We start from the raw sequence: 17,335 nt of genomic DNA on the forward strand, positions 1-17,335 counted from the left end.
ATGCAAAAACATCCCTTTCTAGAACCTGATTCACACTCTTAATATATTTAAATCAAGCCTCTGTAAACTTGGCAACTCTTTTAAGACTTGACTTTAAGACTTGTGGACTTCAACTCCCAGAATCCCTCAGCCAACTCCACAAGTCTTAAAAGTTGCCAAGTTTGGAGCGCCTTGATTTAAAAGCTTTCAGCCACGTCCTCCCTTTCCCTCCCTTTTCATTCTTATTCAGCCTTCACATCTGAATGAACTACGGGTAGTCCTCGACTTACAGTTGTTCAGAATTATGACGGCAATGGGGGAAAAAAAGTGACGTGACCGTTTTTCAGTTACGACCATTGCAGCATCCCCAGGGTCATGTGATCAAAATTCAGACAATTTTGGTATCTGACTCATTTAGGATGGGTTGCCATGTTCCCGGTGTGTCTGTGTGAGAGAGAGAGAGTGAGAGAGAGTGTGTATGTGTGTGTGTGTGTGTGAGAGAGAGAGTGTGTGTGTGTGTGTGAGAGAGAGAGAGAGTGAGAGAGTGTGTATGTGTGTGTGAGTGAGAGAGTGAGAGAGTGTGTGTGTGTGTGTGTGTGAGAGAGAGAGAGAGTGTGTATGTGTGTGTGTGTGTGAGAGAGAGTATGTGTGTGTGTGAGAGAGAGAGTGTGTGTGTGTGAGAGAGAGAGTGTGTATGTGTGTGTGTGTGTGTGTGAGAGAGAGAGAGAGTGTCTGTGTGTGTGAGAGAGAGTGAGAGTGTGTACAGTATGTGTGTGTGTGTGTGTGTGAGAGAGAGTGTGTATGTGTGTGTGTGTGTGAGAGAGAGAGAGTGTATGTGTGTGTGTGTGAGAGAGAGAGTGTATGTGTGTGTGAGTTTGTGTGTGAGAGTGAGTGAGAGAGTGTGTATGTGTGTGTGTGTGAGTGTGTGTGTGTGAGAGAGAGTCACATGATGCCCTTTTGTAACCTTGAGCAAAGTCAATGGGGGAAGCCAGATTCACTTAACAGCCCTGTGATTCACCTAACAGGTGCAGCAATTCACTTTAACGATGGTGGTGAGAAAGGTCGTAAAATGGGGCAGGACTCGCTTAACAGAGGACTCACTTAAGCCACGGACATTTTGGGCTCCGTAGTGGTTGTAAGTCGAGGACTACCTGTAAATCGATTTAAAAAGGAAAGCTAAATAAGAAAGGAAAGAGAAGAAAGGCAGAGACAGAAAAGAAAGAAAGAAAGAAAGAGAAAGAAAGAAAGAGAAAGAAAGAAAGAAAGAAAGAAAGAAAGAAAGAAAGAAAGAAAGAAAAAAAGAGAAATGAATAAAAGTGCTGGCCTTCAGATTTCTTTTTTTCCTTTTTTTTAAGTGGCTGGCTGGGGAATTCTGGGGAATTGAATTCAAGTAGCTGAGGTTGCAAAATTCTGCCCTTATTCTTTGGTCTTATTGGGGCGCCTTCTCACGTCCCACCGGGCATTCCGGATGTGTGTTTTCCAGACGCCGTTCCCTGGGAGGGGTTCGATGGTCCGTCCATCAAGGATTGCATTGTCTCAGGCCAGTGGCTGGAAGCCGATGCCCGGCTCCCCAAGCCTTATTACGACATTGTGAAGACAGGCCTGGAGTCCAGGCCCAAACAGCGCTCCATGAACCTACAAGACATACGTTACGTTCTAAGGAATGACTTGAAGGTAAAGTGGGGGGAGTTCAATGAAAAGAGGGACTGGGAGGCGGGCAGGATAGTAATGTTCCAGTATTTGGGGGGGGGGCTGCCCCAAAGAAGAAGGGGTCAACCTATTCTCCAAAGGTCCCGAAGGCAGGACAAGAAGCAACGGATGGAAACTCATCAAGGAGAGAAGCAACCTAGAACTAAGGAGAAACTTCTTGACATTTAGAACAATTAACCAGTGGAACTCCTTGCCTCCAGAAGCGGTGAATGCTCCAACACTGGAAGTTTTTAAGAAGAGACTGGACGGCCATTTGTCTGCCATGGTAAAGCTAAAGGAAGAGGCTGCCGTTGAGACGGGACAAAGGATTCTGTTCACCGGTTCTTTGTTTTCGTTTTCTACAGGATTTGCTAGAATCTCGCAAGCACCGTCCGGGCGAACAACCGGCGTCTCCCAAGGCTGAAATTCACCCCAATATCAATATCTGTTTGCCTTCCGCCTCGGCTTCGGAAGTTGAGAAGCCGAGATTGCAAGACGAGAAGGCTCACGTAGGTCCGTGTCACGTAGGTCCGGCTGGTTATAATCGAGAGCCCAGAGGGGGTGAGATCGCTGCTTGGTGAGGTTTTCCCCACTCCTCAGGAGGGACAAGAATCAGGATTCCAAAATGGAGGGATAAATTGGGGGGAGGGAAGAGCAGATTTTTGGTAGGTGCAGCGGGCTTACTTTGAGCCAAAAGTACAAGGGGAACTTGTTGTAAATTTGTGAAGCTAAATTCAGCAAGTTTAGGCAACTCGTCTCACAGCGTGCCCAGTCTTATTGCGCTGAGGTAACCCAGGAGGAAACATTAAATGGTGGTTTATATCAGGGCTTTTCATCCAGTGGTACGGGTACCACCTGTGGTACATTGGCACCTGGCAGGTAGTATGCCGCCATCCTAGAAAAGTAGCAGGGGAGGGGAATGAGCTGAACCGTTTGCAGCACCGCACAAGCCTGAGCGAGAGACGGCTGGAGCTGCAGGGCTGTCGGGGTTCAGCGGAAGCACCAGGATCAGCGCCAGGATCCAGCTGGAGCTCAATGCTGATCCTGGTGCTTCTGCTGAGCCCAGAAGAAGTGCCAATCAGCTGGAATGTTGCAGCATCTCCAGGGTCTTGTGACTTACATTCAGATGCTTGGCAACTGATTCATATTTATGAAGGTCACAGTGTCCCAGGGTCATGTGAAGTGACCAAAACCTGCTGCAACCACCCAGCAGCGGTTGGTTGCTTTCTCACGACCCAACTAGGTAATATCAGCGCTAGAAGGGAGTGGGGTGTGCAGAGAGGAAGAGGAGGAGAAACTGTGGGGTCCTGGGTGCTCTCTGAGCTCGCTTGCTTTCTCGCAGATGTCTCTTGACCCAACTAGGTAACAACATCAGCGCTAGAAGAGGGAGGGATTTGCTGCAAGTGCCCCTTGTAGCAATGATGATGATGGTGCCAAAAGAGGCATTTGCAGCAAACACCTCTCCCTTTGTTGCACTGCTAATATTTCCTAGTTGGGTCATGAAACGTCTGCAGGAAAACCACCCAGTTCTCCTCCTCCTCCTGCTTTGCCTCCTTCCTCCTGCAAGGTTTATATACCAATGGCCTGTCTTGATGGTGTCTGTGAGAATAATAATAATGATAATAATAATAATTTTATTTGTATACCGCCCTTCTCCCGAAGGACTCAGGGCAGTGAACAGGGCAATACATGTTAAAAGACAAGAATACAAAAATTGAAAGAGATTAAACAAGATGCCCAAGAACTATAACAATAAGTTAAAATACATAAAAAGCAATAAAACCCATCACCCATCAGGCCAGGCCGGCTTGTTCGAACAGGTAGGTCTTTAGATCGCGCCGGAAGGAGCGAAGGTCAGGCGCCATCCGGAGCTCAACCGGAAGATGGTTCCATAAATCCGGGGCGCCCACAGAGAAGGATCTCCCCCTGGGGGCCACCAATCGACATTCTCTGACCGGTGGCACCCTGAGGAGGCCCTCTCTGTGGGAGCGTACTGGGCGGAGGGAAGTTGATGCCGGCCGCAGGTGCTCCCCAAGGTATTCCGGACCCATGCCATGTAGGGCTTTGTAGGTCATTACCAGCACCTTGAATCTCACACGGAAGACAACTGGGAGCCAATGCAGCTTGCGGAGCAGGGGTGTAACATGGGAGTATCGGGAAACTCCCAACACAACTCTCGCGGCTGCATTCTGTACCAGTTGGAGCCTCCGAGTGGTCCTCAAGGGCAGCCCCATGTAGAGAGCATTGCAGTAGTCCAAACGAGAGGCCACGAGTACATGAGTGACCGTATGCAAGGCATCCCGGTCTAGATAGGGCCGCACCAGGCGAACCTGGGTGAATGTTGTTTTCTTCTTGGTAATTAAACAGAGTGAAGCCCACTCCTTTCTAGCTGTGATGCTGCTACCCACTTGGGTCAGGAGATGTCTGCAAGAAAGCAGCCAAGCTCAGACAGCACCAAGGCCCTTACAGTCCCCCCCCTTTCTCCTCTTCCTCTTCCTCCTCCTCCTCCTCCTCCTCCCTTCTAGCCCTGACAATGTTACCCAGTTGGGTGATGAAATGTCTGCAAGAAAGCCCTCAAGCTGAGACAGCACCAAGTATCCCACAGTCGTCGTCGTCCTCTTCCTCCTCCTCCCTTTTAGCACTGGTGATGTTCCCTAGTTGGGTCATGAAACGTCTGCCAGAAAACCACCAAGTTCAGAGATTACCAGGGACCCCACAGTCGTCGTCATCCTCCTCCTCCTCCTCCTCCTCCTCCTCCTCCCCCCTTCTATCACTGATGATGTTACCCAGCTGGGTCACGAAACGTCTGCAGAGAAAACCACCAAGCTCAGACAGCACCCAGGACCTGATACGAATTTTGCCACACTGGTCCTTTTAAAGGACCACATTAAAATAAGGCAGCTGTCGCTGGGCTTGTTGAATAAATGCATTTGCAGTGGGATTTATATAATCAAAGTTGACACATAGCCCTCGCCTTATGGCCATTCAATTGCCTAGTTTGCATGGGGATGTCCTGTGCATGATGTCACTTGCCCCATTCCCCCTATCAGCCATGCATGAATCAGCCTCTTGTCTCCAGCCAGCCACAGAAAAATCTGTCATTGACATTGCCGGTTAGATGTAACGGCTAAGGCGCCAGACTAGAAAGTGGGAGATGGTGAGTTCTAGTCCTGCCTTAGGCATGAAATCTGGCCAGGGGTCTTTGGTCCAATCACCAGGAGAAACTGAGTTGTAGTCTCCTTAGCCATGGAAACCAGCTGCATGACTTTGGGCCAATCACCAGGAGACGCCTTAGACCCAAAAGGAAGCTAGGTGACTTTGGGCCAATCACCAGAAGATGATGAGTTCCAGTCCCGCCTTAGTGATGAATGCCCCCTGGGTGACTTTGGGCCAATCACCAGGAGGCTGTGAGTTCTAGTCCTGCCTTAGACATGAAAGACAGCTGAGTTACTTTGAGCCAATCACCAGGAGACTCTTAATTCTAGTTCCGCCTTAGTCATGAATGCCCACTGGGTGACTTTGGGCCAATCACCAGGAGACGGTGAGTTCTAGTCCCTCTAACCATGAAAGCTGTGGGTAACCTTGGGCCAGTCCCTCCCTCTCTCAGCCCAACCCATTCACAGGGTTGTCGTTAGGAGGAGAGAAGGTGTGTTGGTCATGCGCTCCCCGCCTTGAATTATTTGTAAAAAAAGGCGGGATGCAAACAAAAATTTTAAAAAATGGGTAACAGATGAGAAATTCAACGGAATTTCCCTTTACGCACTTCCTCCCATCCCCAATTCTCGCTTTCTTCCTCAGCCAGGAGTTTCACCGTGACCAGATGCGCCGTTTCCTCACCGGAGATCAAACCTGTTGCGGTCCGGGTCTCCGAGCCGGTTCTGCGTATGGCCCAATCCAGCCCCTTGTTAGAGGAATGTTTGAACGATGATGTCCAGGTGTCCGAACCGGTTCTCCGCACGGCCCGGTCCAGACCCCTGTTAGAGGGGAGTTTGAAAGATGCAGAAAATGCCAGCAACGCCAACCTCAGCTTGTCCAGCGTGCAGATCAACGAGATATACACTTGCTATCCAGAGCTGGGCGAAGGCACGGAGGGCAATGAGGAGGGGAGCGAGCAGGAGCCCGACTCCCAACGAGGAGAATCGCGGAGTTCTCCCGGCGACACGGCCGAAACCTCCTCCCCTCGACTCGCCGAGACCCAGGACCGCGAGTCGAGCCTGTCCTCGGACACTGAAACGGACTACAGCCGGGAGGATCTGAACGGCGTATCGGTGACGAGCGAGCTGCTCAGGGGCGCCCGGGGCAAAGGCGGGAACGTCCAGTCCCAGTTCGAGTACAAATTCGGCAAGTGCGTTCTCGATCTGAAGATTTGCCAAACTTTGCTCCAGCAAGCGACGGAGTCCCTGTACCGCACCGAAACCAAGCTGAGCCCGTTGGAGACCTTCGACAAGCCTCGCCAGCTTTTTTGGGGGACCCAGGCGAGGGAGCAGCCCCCCGTCGGGATTCCTGCCCGGGGCTGCTATGAGAAGCTGGAGAGCATCTTGAGAAATATTAAGGTACACTTAAACGGCGACCGAGCGCTGCAGTGGAAGACGGTTGCTCCTCCGACCGATGGTTACATGCCGCCACCGTTCCGGGTTCCTGGGGCCTACAGACCCCTGGTGATCCACTCTTACCAAGCGGCCGAAAACAGACCCAAGAGTGGCAGCCCAAACCAGGACGCCACCTACTGGAGCGATCTTGGACCGGAAACAGCCAAAAGTCCCGTCAGTCCAAAAGGAACAGAGGTGAACTATCAGGTAAAGTGGGACGGTTAGGGGAGTCTCTCTTTTTTTTGCGCCCTGCACAATGCTTGGGCAGGCAGCGTTAAAAGTTCCTGGAGGCCGCTTTCAAGGGGAAGGTTTTTTAGGATTATGCAACGGAGCCTTGGTGGAGCAGTGGGCTAATGCCTTCTTAAGTAACACCAGCTGCCTGCAATTAGTGGAGGTTCGAGTCCCACCAGGCTCAAGGTTGACTCAGCCTTCCATCCTTCCGAGGTAGGTAAAATGAGGACCCAGATTGTTGGGGGCAAGAAGCTGACTTTGTAAAAAATGCCGCTTGGTGGGGGGGCGAAAGCCCTAATAAGCAGGCATATACATAGAATTGAAGGCTATTGCTAAGCACATTGATTTGTGCTTCTTAGATTGTAAGCCGCCCTGAGTCTTCGGAGAAGGGCGGGATATAAATGGGATTAAAAAAAAAACCAGGTCCCAATCTGGAACGAAGGAGAAATTTCCGGAAAACAGGTAATCCTCAAATTACGACCATTCCTTTACGTAGTAGCCATTCAAAGTTTAAAACAGCAATGAAAAATGTGATGTATGATGTTTTCACCTGACCGTTGCAGCATCTCCCTGATCACATGTTCAAAGTTCCAATGCATGGCAACTGTATTTATGACGGTCACAGCGTCCCAGGATCACGTGATCCCCTTTTGCGACCGTCTGACAAGCGCAGTCAATGTGGAAGCCAGATTCACTTAATCACCGTGTTACTAATCGAATAATTGCAGCGATTCACTTTAACAAAAAGATTTTGGCTAAAAGTATATTTATGGTTGGAGAAAATGACTAAAAAAAACAAACGGACTTTAAGCCAGAATTATTTTTGTGAGGAATAATAGGAGCAAATTATGAGAAAGATTCTATATATTTAATTTTACATGTACAAATACAAGAATTGTATTTGCCGAACACTGGAAAAATGAAAATTTAACCAACTGAAGAAGAGTTAATTAAGAAAATTTTGAGAGTGTGCAGATTGACTTTAAAGATAAAAGAAAAGAATTAATTTAATTTAATTTAATTTAATTTAATTTAATTTAATTTAATTTAATTTAATTTAATTTAATTTAATTTAATTTAATTTAATTTGTATACCGCCCTTCTCCCGAAGGACTCAGGGCGGTGAACAGGGCAATACATAATAAAAACTGGGTACAAAAATTAAAAAGTAATTAAACAGCAATGCCCGTAAATAAATTAATACACATTAAAAGTTAAGACCAATTTATAAAACCCAACCCCATCCCATCAGCCCAGGCCGGATTGTTCAAAAAGAAAAGTTTTGAGATCGCGCCGGAAGGAGCGAAGGTTGGGGGCTGTCCGGAGCTCAACCGGCAAGCGGTTCCAGAGGTCTGGCGCGCCCACAGAGAACGCTCTCCCCCTGGGGGCCACCAGTCGACATTCTTTGATCGGCGGCACCCTGAGGAGGCCCTCTCTGTGGGAGCGCACTGGACGGAGGGAAGTTGACGCCGGTCGCAGGTGTTGCCGTAGGTAATCCGGACCCATGCCATGTAGGGCTTTGTAAGTCATCACTAACACCTTGAACTTCACCCGGAGGGCAACCGGCAGCCAATGCAGCTCGCGGAGCAGAGGTGTAACATGGGAGTATCGGGAAACCCCCAGCACAACTCGCGCGGCCGCATTCTGCACCAGTTGGAGTCTGCGAGTGGACTTCAAGGGCAGCCCCATGTAGAGAGCATTACAGTAGTCTAGACGAGAGCGCATGAGTGACCGTACGCAAGGCATCCCGGTCTAGATAGGGCCGCAACTGGCGCACCAGGCGAACCTGGGCAAAGGCCCCCCCTAGTCACAGCTCCAATATGCTCTTCTAAAGAGAGCTGTGAATCTAGAAGGACCCGCCAAGTTGCGCGAAGACTCAGTGTATTTTAGAACATGGGATAATTTCTATCAATGGCTGGAAAAACAAGTTAGAAAGGAATGTGACATGTAACTTTGAATATATATTAGCAAGAAGAAGACTATCGAGCGATTAATTAACATATTGTTTGTGATAATTAGCTATTGTCTATTATTTTTCGTTAAACACACGAACCCCGACTGCATGCTGTTTGCTAAATATTGAGAATGTCATTTGAAAAAAACCTAACCCAAATCCCAACCCCAATCCCGTCCCCACCTCATTCCTAATCCTATAAAAACTAATAAAATGTATACATATTAAAAAAAAAAAAGGTCGTAAGATGGGGCAAAACTCACTTAGCAAAAAAATGTTGTGCTCAGTTGTGTTCGTAAGTTGAGGACTACCTGTACGTAATCAAGGTGGAGATGAGTTTTGGTTGAAATTAGAATTTGCTTTGGAGATGGCTTCTCGGAAATGTGGAATTCCATTTCTCCCCCACCCCCCCAGTCTTTCCGTTCTGCTCTAGCTGGTCCCTTTTCTAAAGAATGAGTTTAGAAACTTCGTTTGTAATTGTGTGGACAGGCACCCTGAAACAGTAGAATAGAATAGAATGGAATATGAATAGAATAGAATAATGAAAGAACGGAATAGAATAGAACAGAACAGAACAGAACAGAATAGAATAGAATAGAATAGAATAGAATAGAATAGAATAGAATAGAATAGAATAGAATAGAATAGAATAGAATAGAATAGAATAGAATAGGAATTGAATAGAATAGAATAGGAATTGAATAGAATAGAATAGAATAGAATAGAATAATAATAATAGAATAGAATAGAATAGAATAGAATAGGAATCTATATAGAATAGAATAGAATAATAATAAAATAGAATAGAATAGAATAGAATAGAATAGAATAGGAATCTATATAGAATAGAATAGAATAATAATAAAATAGAATAGAATAGAATAGAATAGGAATCTATATAGAATAGAATAGAATAATAATAGAATAGAATAGAATAGAATAATGAAAGAATGGAATAGAATAGAATAGAACAGAACAGAATAGAATAGAATAGAATAGGAATCTATATAGAATAGAATAGAATAGAATAGAATAGAATAGAATAGAATAATAGAATAATGAATATATTGTTGTTTGCTGCGAAGTCGTATCCGACCCATCGCGACCCTATGGACAATGTTCCTCCAGGGCTTCCTGTCCTCCACCATCTTCTGGAGTCCATTTAAGCTCACGCCTCCTGCTTCAGTGACTCCATCCAGCCACCTCATTCTCTGTCGTCCCCTTCTTCTCTTGCCCTCAATCATTATCATTATTCCATTCTATTCTAAGTTCTAATATATGAATATATTAGAACTTAGAATAGAATAGAATAATGATAGAATGAAATAGAATAGAATACTGTAATGAAAGAACAGAATATATTAGAATTTAGAACAGAACAGAACAGAACAGAACAGAATAGAATAGAATAGAATAGAATAGAATAGAATAGAATAGAGCTGGAAGAGACCTTGGAGGTCTTCTAGTCCAACCCCCTGCAGCTCCAGCTTGATCAGTGTTAATGGCAATAGCACTTAGACGTATATACCGCTTAGCTCTCTCTAAGCGGTTTACAGAGTCAGCACCTTGCCCTCTCAACAATCTGGGTCCACAGAAGGCTGAGTCAGCCTTGAGCCGGTCAGGATCGAACGCCTGACAGTGGGCAGAGTTTGCCCACAATGCCGCATTCTGACCGCTGTGCCACTGGGGCTCTAAATTGAGCTACTCCAGTTACGACGATACTGAAAAAAAGCAACTTGGTCATTAAGTTGCTTTTTTCCAGTGCCTTTCATTTCACACACCCAAGCCGTCACTAAGCGAATGGTTGTAAGTCAAGGACTACTTGTACAGAGAAGACACGTGGTCATTTGCCTCACACTGCGTCCTTGTTGATGTGGTTTTTAGCTCTTGCACCCAGGCGTGACATTCAGGAGGAAGAAGAGCCCCCAACTCCGTCGAGGCAGCTCCATGTTGGACGGGATCAAAGCAGCGGATGGGTGAGTGCTGTTCCTCAGGGCCCGACTGTAGCACTAGAGGAACAGGGGTAGGCAACCTTGGCTCTTTTATGAGTCATGGACTTCAACTCCCAGAATTCCTCAGCCAGCGTGGCTCAGAATGGAAACCTCTCCCTTTCTCCTCAGCATGGCTGGCTCAGGAATTCTGGGAGTTGACGTCCACGAGTCATGAAGGGGCTATAATTCCCCATGCTGGCTCAGGAATTCTGGGAGTTGGAAGTCTATTACCCTAATTCAGGGGTAGGCAACCTTGGCTCTTTTATGACTCGCGGACTTCAACTCCCAGAATTCCTGAGCCAGCGTAGCTCAGCATGGAAACCTCTCCCTTTCTCCTCAGCATGGCTGGCTCAGGAATTCTGGGAGTTGAAGTCCACGAGTCATGAAGGGGCTATAATTCCCCATGCTGGCTCAGGAATTCTGGGAGTTGGAAGTCTATTACCCTAATTCAGGGGTAGGCAACCTTGGCTCTTTTATGACTCGCGGACTTCAACTCCCAGAATTCCTGAGCCAGCGTAGCTCAGCATGGAAACCTCTCCCTTTCTCCTCAGCATGGCTGGCTCAGGAATTCTGGGAGTTGAAGTCCACGAGTCATGAAGGGGCTATAATTCCCCATGCTGGCTCAGGAATTCTGGGAGTTGGAAGTCTATTACCCTAATTCAGGGGTAGGCCACCTTGGCTCTTTTATGACTCGCGGACTTCAACTCCCAGAATTCCTGAGCCAGCGTAGCTCAGCATGGAAACCTCTCCCTTTCTCCTCAGCATGGCTGGCTCAGGAATTCTGGGAGTTGAAGTCCACGAGTCATAAAAGAGCCAAGGTGGCCTACCCCTGCCCTAGAGAAACGGAGGTGGGGTGGGCAGTGGAAAAGTTCAGCATAGAGCGGGAAGGGACCTTGGAGGCCTTCTAGTCCAACCTCCCTCTCAGGCAGGAGAACCTATGCCATTTCAGACGAGCGACTGTCCAGTCTCTTCTTAAAAATCTCCATGTGATGGAGCGCCCACGATTTCTGGTGGCAAGCTGTTCCACTGGTTCATTGTCCTCACTGTCAGGAAGTTTCTCCTTAATTCCAGGTTGATTCTCTCCTTGCATTAGTTTCCCTCCATTGTTTCTTGTCCTTCCCTCTGGTGCTTTGGAGAATAGTTTGACCCCCTCTCCTCTTTGTGGCAGCCCCCCAGATACTGTAATACTGCTACCATGTCTGCCCTATTTCTTCTTTTCTTTAGACAAGCCAAACCCAAATCCCGCAGCCGTTCTTCGTATGTTTTAGTCTCCAGGCCTTGGATCATCTTAGTTGCTCTTCTCTGAATTTTTTCCAAACTTTCAACATCATTTTTGTGATACGGTTACCAAAATTGGTTGCAGCATTCCAGGTGTGGTCTTACTAGGGTTTTATAAAGCGGTACTAATACTTTGCGTAAATAGGATAGGATAGGAGAGAATAGAAAAGAACCTTGGAGGTCTTCTATCTCAACCTCTGCTCAACCAGGAGAACCTACACATTCTGGAGACAAGTGACTGTCTAGCCTCTTCTTAAAAACCTCCGGTGATGGAGTGCCCACGATTTCTGAAGGCAAGCTGTTTGATTGTCCTCACTGTTAGGAAGTTTAAAGACTAAAGGTGACAGGATAGCAGCCTTCCAGTATCTCAGGGGCTGCCCCAAAGAAGAGGGAGTCAAGCTATTCTCCAAAGCGCCTGAAGGCAGGACAAGAAGCAACGGATGGAAACTCATCAAGGAGAGAAGCAACCTGGAACTAAGGAGAAACTTCTTGACAGTGAGGACAATTAATCAGTGGAACAACTTTGCCTCCAGAAGCTGTGAATGCTCCAACACTGGAAGTTTTTAAGAAGAGACTGGACAGCCATTTGTCGGAAATGGTATAGGCTTTCCTGCCTGAGCAGGGGGTTGGACTAGATGACCTCCAAGGTCCCTTCCAACTGCGATTCAAATTAAGAGGGAGAAGAAGGCAGAAGTCCCTTAGGTTGTTTTTAAAAAAACCTAGATAAAGTGGGGTCTAACTGTCAACGCATTCTACCTGTGGTCAGTACTGTAGAAATGATGCTGGGGTAACCTGGTTTTGCAGGTCCTTGAAAAAAACAGCTTCCGAAATCTACGAAGCCAACCTGAGAAGTGAGGAGAGGAGAATGGCCCAGTCTGAATGGACAAGTGAGTTTCGGGGGTACATTTCTTCCTTTTCCAGTCTACGAAAATTGGGGAGAGGGGGGTTGTTCCAAGTCAGCTGGGACTACAACATCCAGGCTTCTCGGTCTTACAGTTAAAAATTGACCCTGTTGGATCAAGTGACGTGTCCTAATCCAGCATTTGGGAATCAGCTAGATGCCCTTTGGGGAGCTCGACAGATGGAGAACACGTCCTTCTCTTCCCCTCCCCCCCCACCTCCATTGTTCCTACAACTAGGATTTAGCAACGGTGCCCTCAGCTTGGAGGCATCCTGAGTTGGTCAAGATGGGTAAACCCGTGATAGACCTCCTTGCAGCAAGGTCGGCGCTTCTAACATTGGATGTTTTTGTGTGGACAACAGATGGAAATGTAGCCATCTTTCTCCCTTTCGCTTTTAGAGTTAGATGATGCTGGGAGGGGGGGGATGTGAATGAGTCCAGCTAGACATAACAACACTAAACCTAGTGTGAGAATCAAGGTTACTGAGCCCAGAGCTGATAAAAGAATTGGCGAGCGGGAGAGGAAGCCCGCGCTTCAAGCTAATTGGGGAATGTGATTTATGACCGTTAATTGGAGGAGGGAATTGTGCTTTGCTACTATGTGCCCAGGGGAGGGGAATTCAGTTTTTGGCTTCGATTATGGAAGTGCTGATATTCTGCTACTCAAAATAAAGATCCTTTAAGGTAAACAATGCCTCGAAGTTCTTTTGAAGATTTTCATCTGTCGGAACCATGACACGCAAATTTATGCAGTCCTCTTTTAAGGCCATTCAAAGTTTAGGGGCAGAGTTACACAGGTGAATAATGTGCTTTGGGCTATTTACTCTCCTGCCCATCAAGAAGTCCCCATGCTGTTTGGCTGGGGAATTCTGGGAGTTGAAATCCACCCTTGTAAAAGCCATTGCAGTCCTGGGCTGCATCAACAGAGGGATAGAATCAGGATCATGTGAAGTGCTAATAATGCTTTATAAGACCCCACTTGGAGCATTGCATCCAGTTTTGATCATCACAACCCAAAAAAGATGCAGAGAAGAGCAGCAAAGGTGATTTGACTGGAGGCTAAAACACACGAGGAACGGTTGCTGGAATTGGGTATGTGAAGTTTAATGAAGAGAAGGACGAGGGGGGACATGATAGCAGTGTTCCAGTATCTCAGGGGCTGCCCCAAAGAAGAGGGAGTCAAGCTCTTCTCCAAAGCATTTGAAGGCAGGACAAGAAGCAACAGACGGAAACTAATCAAGGAGAGAAGCGACCTGGAATTAAGGAGAAAATTCCTGAGGACAATTAACCCAGTGGAACAGCTTGCCACCAGAAGTTGTGGCTGCTCCATCACTGCAGGTTTTCAAGACAATACTGGACAGCCATTTGTCCAGAATGGTATAGCGGGGGTCTCCTGCCTGAGCAGGGGGTTGGTCTAGAAGACCTCCAAGGTACCTTCCAACTCTGTAGTTCTTTATTGTGTACTGTTGCCACCATTGGGAAGCATTATATTTGCGTAATATAGCCTAAGTAGGACAATCTGAGCCTGTTTCTCGAGGGAGACCCCAGGAGAGGAGTAGAACTTAGTTTTTACCCCATCACTTGTCAAATACGGTGCAATTGACAACAATCTCTGCGGCGAAAAAGTAGCGCTGTTGTTCCTCTGCCCACTAGATGGCAGTAGAGGACCAAGAAAAGGAAACTTAAGGGCTGTTTTCTCCTGCAGGAAAATATCCACTTTGCGGATATTGTTTATTTATTTATTTATATTTAATCTATTTATTAAATTATTAGGCCGCCCATCTCACCGACACAGCGACTTTTGGGCTGCTTACAGTATAGTAAAAAAGTAGAGAAGGCAATACAAGGCCCATTTGTTTAAGGACTGGTTATGACAGCCCAGGAAAAAGGGATAACCGATCCTTGCACTTATGACCGTCGCAGCATTTTCCCAAGGTCACATGATCACAATTTGGGGGCTTGCATTGACAGTGCTTACAGCATCCTGGGGTCATGTGATCATCATTTGGCTGCCACCACCTTCCCAGGGGGCTTCCAACAAAGTCAGTGGTAGGGTAGCCAGATTTCTTTATCCCATCTGATGATGATATAATAATAATAATAGAGTTGGAAGCGATCTTGGGAGGTCATCTAGTCTAACCCCCTGCTCAGGCAGGAAACCCTATACCATTTCAGACAAATGGCTGTCCAGTCTCTTCTTAAAAACCTCCAGTGTTGGAGCATTCACAGCTTCTGGAGGCAGGTTGTTCCACTGGTTAATTGTCCTCACTGTCAGGAAGTTTCTCCGTAATTCCAGGTTGCTTTTCTCTTTGATCAGTTTCCAACCATTGTTTCTCGTCCTTCCCTTCTGATGCTTTGGAGAATAATTTGACACCCCCCCCCTCCTCTTTGTGCCAGCCCTTCAAATACTGGAATACTGCTGTCTCCCCTATTTCTTCTTTTCTGTAGACCGGCCAAACCCAAGTCCCGCGGTCGATCTTCGTACGTTTTGGTCTCCAGGCCTCGCTCTTCTCTGAATTTTTTCCCCCCAGACCTGTATTCTTCTAGATAGGCTTGGAGATTTCAAATCGCAGCCAGTTTATTTATACATTATATTTATATTTATATTTTATATTTATTAAATTTTTATACCGCCCTTCTCCCGAAGGACTCAGGGCGGTGTACAGGGCAATAAATATTAAAAAACAAAGAAAAAAATTAAAAAAACAATTAAATAATTATGCCCGATATATACGATAATTAAAACCATGTTAAAAACCCAACCCCAAACCCATCAAACCAGGCCGGATTGCTCAAATAAGTAAGTTTTTTAGATCCCGCTGGAAGGAGCGAAGGTCGGGCGCCATCCGGAGCTCAACCGGAAGATGGTTCCATAAATCCCGCGCGCCCACAGAGAAGGCCCTCCCCCCGGGGGCCACCAGTCGACATTCTCTGACCGGAGGCACCCTGAGGAGGCCCTCTCTGTGGGAGCGCACTGGATGGAGGGAAGTTGACGCCGGCCACAGGTGCTGCCGTAGGTAATCCGGACCAATGCCATGTAGGGCTTTGTAGGTCATTACATTACTGCCTTGGTGGAGCAGTGGGCTAATGCCTCCTTAAGTAAGACCAGCTGCCTGCAATTAGTGCAGGTTCGCATCCCACCAGTCTCAAGGTTGACTCAGCCTTCCATCCTTCCGAGGTAGGTCAAATGAGGACCCAGATTGTTGGGGGCAATTAAGCTGACTTTGTAATAATGTCGCTTGGGGGTGTGAAAGCCCTAATAAGCAGGCATATACATAGAATGAAGGCTACTGCTAAGCTTGTAAGCCGCCCTGAGTCTTCGGAGAAGGGCGGGATATAAATGGAATTAAAATAAAATAAATAAATAAATTACCAACACCTTGAATCTCACCCGGAGGGCAACCGGCAGCCAATGCAGCTCGCGGAGCAAAGGTTACATAGGAGTATCGGGAGACTCCCAACACAACTCGCGCGGCTGCATTCTGCACCAGTTGGAGCCTCCGAGTGGTCTTCAAGGGCAGCCCCATGTAGAGAGCATTACAGTAGTCCAAACGAGAGGTCACGAGCGCATGAGTGACTGTACGCAAGGCATCCCGGTCCAGATAGGGCCGCAACTGGCGCACCAGGCGGACCTGGGCAAAGGCCCCCCCAGTCACCAACTTATATTTCACAGTTGGTTTATTTGTATGCCGCAAGTATCACATCTATGGCACATTTAAACCAATTTGCAAAAATGGCGTAGTTTAAATAGTGTAATGGCCAAACGGCCATAACTTCTCACAAATAAAGGTCCAATTCCCTTCAAATGTAGCGTTGATGTTCCGGGAATTGCCAGTTCGTTTACAATATGCCACAAAAGTACACAGCGGTTATCCATCTGCCCCCCCCAACTTCTTTCCCGAAAAGGCATAAACGTTAATAAACTCTGGGAATCTGGTGGGACTTTTTCTGCCTCCCGTATTTTGTTAAAAAACCTATAAAGTAAAAAAAAATGTATTATTCGGAAAAAGGCAGACTTCATTTTTTGTTTGTTTGCTTCGGCATCAGGGAGTAACACAACAATTCCTCAACACCCCCTTTTGGTGTGCTTGCGTTTATTCCATTACTGGTCGTCCTTGACTTAACAGCCATTCCTTTAGTGACCGTTCAGAGTTACGACGCCACTGGAAAAAGGGACTTATGGCCATGTTTCACACTTAACGACCGCTGCAGCATCTCCGTGGTCACGTGATTAAAATTGAGAGGGCAATTGGCCACGTATTTGTGATGCAGTGTCCCGGGTGCACGTGATCACATTTTGCCACCTTCTGTCACAAAAGTCAAGAGTGACAAGAGTTGGAAGGGACCTTAGAGGTCTTCTAGTCCGACCCTCTGCTCAAGCAGGAGACCCTCTACCGGTCCACGGCCAGTTAGGAACCGGTCCATGCAGCGGGAGGTATGTGGCGAGTGGTCTGAGCAGGGGCGAGAGAGTGGCGGGGCAGAAGATGACTCGCTCAGTGCAAAGATTCTCCAGCTGCGTTTGGAACTGGCTTGCAACATCTGAGCTCAGTGTCCTTCCTCTTCCTTCTCCTGCTTTTCGTGTTCTCTCTTCTTCTGCCTCCTCCTCTTCCTTCTCTCTCTCTCCCTCTCTCTCTCCCTCTCTCTCTCTCTCTCTTCAGTGCCATTGTAACTTTGAAGGGTCACTAAAGGAACTGTTGTAAGTTGAGGACCACCTGTATTTAAT

General features: G+C 47.1%; 1 protein-coding gene across 1 annotated transcript in view; it reads left to right on the forward strand.

The window, feature by feature from the left end:
• Positions 1–17,335, forward strand: part of TEX14 (testis expressed 14, intercellular bridge forming factor) — a gene marked incomplete at its 5' end in the record, with an annotated part of 102,937 nt that overhangs the window by 28,976 nt on the left and 56,626 nt on the right. Inside the window, 5 exons of the mRNA XM_081346669.1 lie at positions 1,463–1,653; positions 2,034–2,181; positions 5,467–6,464; positions 10,327–10,418; positions 12,516–12,598. Of these exons, the coding sequence (XP_081202795.1) occupies positions 1,463–1,653; positions 2,034–2,181; positions 5,467–6,464; positions 10,327–10,418; positions 12,516–12,598 (1,512 nt within the window). The remainder of the gene's footprint in view (positions 1–1,462; positions 1,654–2,033; positions 2,182–5,466; positions 6,465–10,326; positions 10,419–12,515; positions 12,599–17,335) is intronic.

The sequence above is a fragment of the Vipera berus genome (genome assembly GCF_964194415.1).
Source record: "Vipera berus genome assembly, chromosome: 1".
Classification (NCBI taxonomy): domain Eukaryota; kingdom Metazoa; phylum Chordata; class Lepidosauria; order Squamata; family Viperidae; genus Vipera; species Vipera berus.